The sequence below is a fragment of the Rhinatrema bivittatum genome, chromosome 9 (genome assembly GCF_901001135.1).
Source record: "Rhinatrema bivittatum chromosome 9, aRhiBiv1.1, whole genome shotgun sequence".
Lineage (NCBI taxonomy): Eukaryota > Metazoa > Chordata > Amphibia > Gymnophiona > Rhinatrematidae > Rhinatrema > Rhinatrema bivittatum.
The window spans coordinates 134,767,268-134,777,275 of NC_042623.1; the positions used below are offsets into that span (position 1 = coordinate 134,767,268).

Sequence of the window (10,008 nt, forward strand, 5' to 3'; positions counted from 1 at the left end):
CTAAAGAAGGCGTCAGCAAGCCTGACGTTGTGTGTATTCTTACAAAGACACCAACCGGTCTTTTCAATCATTCGCCTTCTTTTAAATTTATTTACTTTCAAAATAATTTTTTGTTCAGGAATTTTTTCTTTTTTCTTAAAATGTCCTCCATCAATCATAGACTCTTTAAAGGAAAAATGCTTGACTTCAATACGGCCCTACATGGCCCGTGTTTCACCCGAAAGCTTCCTCAGGGGCGTATGAACAATATATAGACAAGAGTCTGCATCCTATAATAGTAATAAAACAACTATTACATTCTTTATCCTCAAGAAGGTCAGAATAACTTGTACTTATCTGTAAGTTAAGCCAGCTACCAATTCATCCGGACGTCACGTCTCAAACCGGGAAAATGGAGGGAGGAAAGGAGAAGCCAAACCACACGTCTTTTTAACGTACGAGATATTTTCCGATTGAATACTGTTGCTCCTATGGGATTGAATGCTGAGTTGGATTTATACTCCTTTCTTGGATGAATATGGGAACTTGAATTTTACTACCTACCCTGATGGATGTCATCAGATGATACGTCATGAATATCTGGCGTAATTAATGACATCATGAAATCTCGTACGTTAAAAAGACGTGTGGTTTGGCTTCTCCTTTCCTCCCTCCATTTTCCCGGTTTGAGACGTGACGTCTGGATGAATTGGTAGCTGGCTTAACTTACAGATAAGTACAAGTTATTCTGACCTTCTTGAGGATAAAGAATGTAATAGTTGTTTTATTACTATTATAGGATGCAGACTCTTGTCTATATATTGTTCATACGCCCCTGAGGAAGCTTTCGGGTGAAACACGGGCCGTGTAGGGCCATATTGAAGTCAAGCATTTTTCCTTTAAAGAGTCTATGATTGACGGAGGACATTTTAAGAAAAAAGAAAAAATTCCTGAACAAAAAATTATTTTGAAAGTAAATAAATTTAAAAGAAGGCGAATGATTGAAAAGACCGGTTGGTGTCTTTGAAAGAATACACACAACGTCAGGCTTGCTGACGCCTTCTTTAGCCATTATCTTTAAATATATTTTGTTCCACTTTTGTTGCTGGTAATTGAAGTCTCCCATTATTACTGCACTACCAATTTGGTTAGCTTCCCTAATTTCTCTTAGCATTTCACTGTCCATCTCACCATCTTGACCAGGTGGACGGTAGTATACCCCTATCACTGTAGTCTTCCCTGACACACAAGGGATTTCTACCCATAAAGATTCAATTTTGTATTTAGTCTCATGCAGGATGTTTATCCTGTTGGACTCTATGCCATCCCGGACATAAAGCGCCACACCTCCTCCCGACTGCTCCTCTCTGTCATTGCGATATAATTTGTACCCCGGTATAGCACTGTCCCATTGGTTATCCTCTTTCCACCATGTCTCTGAGATGCCAATTAAGTCTATGTCATCATTTACTGCTATACATTCTAATTCTCCCATCTTACTTCTTAGACTTCTGGCATTAGCATACAAACATTTCAAAGTTTGTTTTTTGTTTGTATTTTCATTCTGCTTTTTAATTGATAGGGATAAGTTAGAATTTTTTAGCTCAGGTGAGTTTTTAGTTACAGGCACTTGGACTACTTTTCTAATTATTGGAACCTCACTGTCGGGATGCCCTAATTCTAATGCAACATTAGTATCCTTTAAAGATACCTCTCTCCGAACCATGCGCTGCTGAGCGACTGTCGGCTTTCCCCTTTGTTCTAGTTTAAAAGCTGCTCTAACTAACTGGCCTGTAAGTTTTGGAAATGCTCACTGTGCTGGTGGGAACAAGCACTCTACAGTGGCCAATACGGCAAGCACTGGCTCTCCTTTCTGGGGTAGGTGGCAGGATGGGCTCCTCCTTAGACAACTCTCCTTGCAGCCAGCAGAATAGGTTCCCCCAGCTGCCCAGACTTCTTGCCAATCTTCAGCTGGCAGGATGGCCTCTGCCAGCTGCCTAAAGCCATCATCAGCCAGCAGAATGAGCATGGTCAATTCAGAAGCATGATAACTTCCACCCATGTGGTCTGATTACAACCATTTTCAAAAGGGCAGATGCCAGATAGATCCTCCATGTTCCCTTCAAATTTGACCTAATCAAACATGGAATTATTGTGCATCCTGACAGACAGTCAGTGCTCTAATTTAGTGTTTCCCAAACTTTTCAAGCCCAATGCACACCTACAATAACAAAAATGTTCTGTGGTGCACTGAAAGCTTCCAAGACAGGCAAGATGAGGAGGTGCTGTGTGCTGCATAAAGCAGAGTCCAGCTATCCATGCCCTTCATGCTGTCCTTAATTACCAGACTCCAAGGCTCATACTGTAGTTGGAAAGAAGCATGCATGATTATACATGTTCTTAGAAAGGAGTGCCTACATATTAAGAACCACAGCTAGTGTGTCTTGTCGCTGCAAGGTGTTGAGAGCAGAGCCCAGGTGCTGGCTTGGCTCTAAGCATCAGTCATTGGTGACTTTTCTATGTCACACCTGATCAGGTACGAAGGCACATTAATGTGGCATGGCACACTGGTTGGGGAAACACTGCTCTAGTTGCACATTATTGAAAAGCCCTATAAGGAGTAAACATAATTATCCTTAATGGACAAACAAAACGTTGGAAGGTCTGAGGAGCAGGGCAACTAATAGGATGGTCTCTTACTTTAAAATTGTTTTATTTCCAGAGTACTTGAAATATAGGCTAGTCTCATCTGGTCCTAGATTCCTAGTGACCTGCAGCCAGTTGGTCACCTCAGGTCCAGAAAAGCCTAGATCTTGTGCAACTGCCACCTAGCCCAGGCCCAATCTCCACTTTATTTCTATTTCCATCCTCTCTCTCTCCAGGCAAAAAGCAAACCCCTAGGTACTCCAATTTATCACCCAACTGGGAACCTCTAAATATCCTTGGAACCCAGCTACTGTAAGCAGAGGTCCAAGTGATCTAATGCCTGCAGGGCATTCTGGGTTTCATTCTTAGCAGGGAATAATGTAAAGAGGTCTAGTTTTTAGGCTACTCACAACAAATAATAATTACTGTATTTATTTTATATAGCTTTTTTTTTAAACCTAAGAACAGGGCTAATCCCTTGGAACAAGCTGTTTGTCGCCCTAAAGATCAGTTGGAAACCTTAACCTAAACCCACAAACACTGTTACCGTGCGCCTGTTTTATTTCTTCTGAAATGTGCACCGCAGCAGGTGCCAAAATACTAGAGCGGGAAAGCGAAGACTGACAGCCGAGTGCGAACCAACGTTAATCGCACATTCCCGGAGCGCATGCGCACGTGCTGAGCTGCAGGCACCGGCAGCGAGAGGAAGGCTCCGAGCACGGTTTAAGTAAGGCTTAGCGACACCAGTCTCAACGTACTCGTATCAGTTTAAACAGTGCGCGGTAGCCTAGCCGCCTGCCTTTCACTGTACGCATATTTTATTTGTACTTGAAAAGAAAACGCGGACTCTCACAGAACGAGCCTCCCGTCAGTCGTGGCACTATCGAAAGCGGCGAGCGCTCACTCAATAAATAAACCCATCTTCCCCAAGTTGGGCGCTCCCGGTTATCGACAGGCCAAGGTGTTAAAGCGTTAGCCATGTTTGGTTGTTTTCCTTGTCAGGGAATTTTCGGTAATTGTAGGCAGCCTTACCTGCTGACATGCATGACGTCCGTAGAGGCAGGACAGGGACAGTGACGTGTTCTGGTATTGCTTCTCTGCGGAGGAAGGCGCTAAAAGGTGCAGGGCCGGCGCGCGGCTTCTCTGTGCCGCGCCTCGTCTCGTCTCGTTTTCTCCCCGGCCACGGGGTGTGAGCCCCTTAGTGCGCTGCTCCTCTTCCGTCTTCCGCAGCAGCAGCAGGAAGGGACAACTCCACTCTCCTCTTAATGTGACTGCTCGCACGATATTAATCGGCTACTAAAGTTTGGCCACGTCATGCTTATGAAGAATGCCATTGCTTAGCAGTTGCATCATATGCGGAGAGAAAGTTAACTTTTATGTGTGAAAATGGTACTATATGTACACAACAAACAAGGTACCATTTTATACTCTTTTTTTTTTTTTTTTTTCCCTAAAGACTCCTTGAGTAAAGTGCATTTTATTGCTGAAATAAGACAGCTCCCTCAGGAGATTTTTAAACATTGACGTGTTGAGATACGTAAAATTACACCATACACCACTAGTTGGCAATGTCCTCCTGCAAAGCCTGAGGCTAGTACGATATTTTCACATAACAGTAAACTACAAACCATGTAAAGTTTACATGCTTTATAAATAATGACTGGTTTACAACAGGGAATGAAAAGAGACACATAATAGTTCAAATGCTAGACCTAGAGTAAAGAGTATAATCTGCCTCAGGTTCTATGACACCAGAAGTATGCAAACATTCTGCTCCTTAGTCCCTTAGCAAGGCCTTCCAGAAGACCTTGCTCGGAATCTCCAGAGCTCAGGTATGTGCCCTCAACACTGAGCTGATCTCTGGTACATCAAGGCTTGCCACCCCTGATTCTGCTTGAGTACCTCCCTTCAATGCTCCTTGGCTATGCTCCTCAATAGTTACATCTCCCTAGCATCCTATGATCATATTGGGGTCTTTTCTCTAACTGTACTCCAGACTGGGAATCATAATGCCTCTTTTCTAACTCACAATGACATTCCTTGTAGAAAGATTGGCATGCTTCATCCCCTACCCATACCTCACAATTACACAGTTGTTAGTTTGAAAGAAGACTGAGAGTCTATCCAGTTCAACCTTCTTCTAATTGTCTAACAGATCTCTCTAAATAATAGCCGAAAAGAAAGCAAAACAACAGTGCATATGTAGCCAATTCTGCTACAGTGAAAACATTTCCTTCCTGACCCCAAATGCGATGATCAATTTGGAATTGCCGGATTAATACTTTCTCTAATATGTAGCAATATCATCATACCCACAAATATCTTTTCCTTCTAAAAGCTTGTCCAATTTTTTTTAATTGATTTAGTGTTGTAACTACTGTATAACTATTTCTCTTGACAAAATTTTCTATAATTTTACTAATCTGAATTTAAAAAAAAAGTTTTCTTCCTGCCGGGGTGATGAAATTGATTATTCCATAATCTTAATGGATGACTCTTGTTAGCTTGTAACTGCTTTTGTAAAAATTACAGGATCTCTATGTAGTCCTTTGCTATATTTGCATACTATAATTAATTCTCTAATGTCTTTTTTAATCATCATAGTTTCGACACATTCAATATATTTGCTCAGTGATCCTTTATTTGCTTGGCGATCCTTCTTTGTATCTTTTTTTTAACATTTGAATAGCCTTTGTGAAATTGGAAGGCCAAAACCAAACCTCATAATGCATATGTGGTCCGATAAATAAATGCCTTGTACAGTAGTAGGATGGTGATATCCTCATTCCTTATTTCTGCCTCCTGTTTATTGGATGCCTCAGGCTTTGGCGGTTTCTGCTGTTTGGCTATGCATACTTACTCCCAGTTTATCAAATTAATATACCTAGGTCTTTTGCCTAGTTATTGTATGACCCAAATACATTACCCTGCTTACACTTGTCCACATTAAAGCTCATCTGCTAGCTGCCTGTCCATTTGTCCAAAGTAGCTACGTGTCTTCCCAAGACTGCAATAGAAAGATCCTACACTCTCAACACTCAAGAACCTACTACCATTCTCTTCCCTGTCTCTAGGGTCTGCACTCCCAGCTTTCTCCACTGGCCCTGAACGTCTCATACTGCCTGCTCCTCAACTTGAACCTGGAGGTCATTTTTTAACCCAGAAAGTGATAATACATTTCTCTTTTAATGAATAATGACTGCACTGGACATAAAACTGAATTAACATGTAGATATTAGTCTCTAAGGCCCACTTTCCCCATACTGCAAATGGAAAAAGTCCTAAGAAGACTGCTGTACAAACTTAGATTTAAACAATTCCATTTTTTCTGGAAGAAAAATGCACTGGGTCAAATCATACTCCAAGTTTCATGCTTTTGGAATAGTGGGACCCGCCTGTATATTGAAATTTACAGATACATTAAAAAAAAAAAAGAATGCTTCCATAATACTCCACAGGCCTCCATTTTACTTTTAAAGGGAAGAAAAGGAGCTCCCCACCCTACAGAGTGATTAACCTTTAAACTTTTAACTTTTTAAACTGGAATACTACAGAGCTGAGTTGTTCGGGTCGACAGGGGGATTCCATGGCATACAAGTACAAAACAAAGCCAAGAATGCAGATCTGTTACCTAGGAACCATAAACAAAAGATGTGCAAATTGTTCCTTGGTGAAAGCACAAGAGGCACATTTTGGTCATTTTACTGTTGAGACTTTCCTTTGAACTGTCTGCTTCTTAGCCAGAAAGCTTTGGTATGAATGTGAAGGAAAAAAGCTCACCTGTAACTTAAAAAAAAATTCTACGTGAAAGTTGTTGGTTTAAATGAAAATTATACCTTTAGCACCTACAGCAAATAAGCCCGCAGATTTCCTAACCCTTCTACAGATTTACAAACTGTCAGGCCGATACAGTACAGTGCGCTCCGTTGGAGCGCACTGTACTGTTAACATGCCCTTGGACACGTGTTTTCCCTTACCGCTTATTCAGTAAGGGGAGGAAAACGTGCATCCGACCCGCGGCACCTAATAGAGCCCTCAACTTGCAAATGCATGTTGATGGCCCTATTACTGTATCGCGCGGGCATACCTAAGTAAAATGTGCAGCCAAGCTGCACATTTTACTTTAAGAAATTAGCGCCTACCCAAAGGTAGGCGCTAGTTTCTGCCGGCACCAGGAAAGTGCACAGAAAAGCAGTAAAAACTGCTTTTCTGTGCACCCTCCGACTTAATATCATGGCGATATTAAGTGGGAGGTCCCGAAGAGTAAAAAAAGTTTAAAAAAAAAAAAATTAAAATGGGCCGGCGGCTGTCGGGCCGAAAACCGGACGCTCAATTTTGCGAGCGTCCGGTTTCCGAGCCCGTGGCTGTCAGCGGGCTCGAGAACCAACGCGGGCAAAATTGAGCGTCGGCTGTCAAACCCGCTGACAGCCGCCGCTCCGGGCTAAAAGGAGGTGCTATGGACGCGCTAGTGTCCCTAGCGCAGGGGTCGGGAACCTTTTTGGTTGAGAGAGCCATGAATGCCACATATTTTAAAATGTAATTCCATGAGAGCCATACTAACTACAACCCCCCACCCTCCTGACTCCCCCAAGACCTACCAATTAATTTACTACAATCCCCTACTCTCCTGACGCCCCCAAGACCTGCCAAATTAATTTACTACAACCCCCCATCCTCCTAACCCCCCCCCCAAGACCTGCCAAAAGTCCCTGGTGATCCAGCGGGGGTCCAGGGCTCGCAGACAAATCTTTAATAAAAAAGTAAAAATCTAATAAAACCCCCCACCCTCCTGACGCCCCCCAAGACCTCCAAAATTAATTTACTACAACCCCCACCTTCCTGACCCCCCCAAGACCTGCCAAAAGTCCCTGGTGGTCCAGCGGGGGTCCGGGAACGATCTCCTGGACTTGGGCTGTCAGTAGTCAAAATGGCGCCGACGGCCCTTTGCCCTCACTATGTCACTGGGGTCAACCAATGGCGACGGTAGCCCCTGTGACATAGTAAGGGCAAAGGGCCGTCGACGTCATTTTGATTACTGGCAACCGACGGCCCTTTGCCCTTACTATGTCACAGGGGCTACCGTCGCCATTGGTCGACCCCAGTGACATAGTGAGGGCAAAGGACCGTCGGCGCCATTTTGACTACTGGCAACTTACCCAGTTATATTCAGCAGCATTGCCATGCTGCTGAATATCCCTTCTAAGTTATCCGGATAACTTAGAAAACAAGTTATCTTTGAATATTGGATCCCTAGAAATAAATTCCAACAAGGAAATTGTGGAGTAACTTAAATCATTTGCCACTAACTTTTGAAAGCTGATTTAATGCAGGAACCACCCTTTTGGGGGAGGGAGTGTGGAAAGTGTTTGACTTGTTTCAAATATTGTCTAAATTAGTTACTCCAAATTGTGTAGCATTGTCACTAGCTTGGAGTAGCTTGGTGTATTTTTTCTCCAGAGAATACCCCTAAAGAAGCTTTAGCGAAACACCAGCCATGTCGGGTGTATGACTTGTTAACACTTTGACCTTTTTTCAATTTTAATTGCATTAAAAAAGACTAAAAAAATTGATATTGGCAAAGGTGGATGATTGATAGGTCCAGGCGGTCCTGACATGCCGTCAGGCTTGCTGACTTCTTTCAGAAATTTCTAAACATTTAATATTTTTTCACTGAATCACCGGAGTTTAAAGTAATTTGATATTGGATCCCTTACTTTGCTTGTGTTGGCTATAACTCAGTGTATCCAATTCTGCTACAGATCACATTCAAAAGTACTTCATAACCCAATCAAAGCACATCAGGTCAGAGCTACAGCGTCTTCATTAGCACATCAGCATAATGTACCAATTCACAAGATTTGCAAAGCAGCGACATGGTTGTCAGTTCATACTTTCACATCACATTACTGCTTAGATCAACAGTCAGCAGCGGACAGTGCATTGTGATCGGCAGTATTGCATCATGTCCAACAACAGTAATGGCTGTCCAGAAAGGATAGATTGCTATCTAACTAGAGATGATACAGTAACATAAGCAATCTTCTGCTTGGGACTCCCAGACAGCACGGCTAAATAAGCCTGCTTATGAAAAAAAGCAGGTTTGCTTACTGTAAACGGTGTTTTCCATAGGTAGCAGGATGATTTAGTCATGAGTTCCCTCCCACCTCCCTGGTCACGCTGTATGATACGTTCATACATCTGCTTAATGATTAACTGAGGAGATTCGTTCGAAGAGAGCGGGAGGAGCTGCACAGCCGCACAAACAGAAAGCTCTTCCAGCTTAGAGAGAAACAGCTCCGCCCTGGGACGCCTAGATGACATCACCCAGACGGCATGGCTAAATCATCCTGCTATCTACTGAAAACACCGTTTACGGTAAGGAAACTTGCTTTTTCTCACTATTGTGAACAGAAAAACACATTTTAGAAGCAGCATTAAAAATATGCATCAAAGTCGCCAGTATTTGAGCCTTTTACTGAGAAAGGTAATCAAAATGGTACATTCTGTTTTGTATTGATTCACAATATATAGAATTTGTGTAATTCTATATATATGATCAGTAATTCTGTTATTGGAAAGTCGGTATATAAAAATGCTAAATAAAATAAATAATCGCAGCACTAACAGTATAGTAAAACTTCATTTACAGGTGCAGATAGTTTTTCCTTTGCATAAATTTTCATTTTTTTCTGCTGATCATTCCTCTCTCTATCTACTCAAGCATCTTTCTGTCTTTCGCTGTTGCCTTATCCTCCCTTTTGGCCACCTTGAGATAATCAAATATGAACACCCTAGGGTCGGTGCAAGGTTATTAGGTGCCCTACGTGAGCCTTCAGTCTTGCTCTCTCCCCACTTTGCCCGCCTACCTATTAGTGGCAGCTCTGGCACAGCATTCCTCCACCCCCCCCCCATCCCCCGCTCAACAAGCACCTCTCATTTTCCTCTTACCCTCTGCCAAGTCCTGCATACCCCTTTCTTTCTTCCTCACTGACCACAGTTCTCAGCATCCTATATATCTCCCTGTCCAGCATCTCTCATTTTTCTCCTCTCCCTAGCATTCCCACTTTTCCCCTTTCACTTCCTACTCAGCATCATCCTAATCTCTTTGCCCCCATTTTGCAGTGCTCAGCATTATTTCTCTCTCTACCCCTACTTGCCTAGAATTCTCTATCTCTCTCCTCTCCCTACCTGCTCAGAATACTCTCTCTCCCTCACCCTCACCTGGCTAGCACCACCCTCTCTTCAGAACTTTCCCACCGATCCAACTTCCTCACTGTCTCCAAACTCTAATCAGCCTGCATTCTCTTCTGTCTTGTACTGCTGTGTCTTGAGTAAGTGGCACCTGGAGGATTCTGGGATCTTTGCTACCCCCAAAAAGTTTGG

At 42.9% G+C, this 10,008-nt stretch overlaps 1 protein-coding gene across 2 annotated transcripts in view; it reads right to left on the minus strand.

Moving 5' to 3' along the window:
• The window catches only part of RHBDD1 (rhomboid domain containing 1), a 278,394-nt gene extending 274,541 nt beyond the window's left edge, over positions 1-3,853 (minus strand). The window contains exon 1 of one of the 2 annotated variants that reach the window (XM_029615059.1): positions 3,658-3,853. In XM_029615059.1, the coding sequence (XP_029470919.1) occupies positions 3,658-3,667 (10 nt within the window). In that variant the 5' untranslated portion in view covers positions 3,668-3,853. The remainder of the gene's footprint in view (positions 1-3,657) is intronic. The other variant, XM_029615052.1, reaches the window with a different exon arrangement.
• Positions 3,854-10,008: the final 6,155 nt, after the last annotated feature.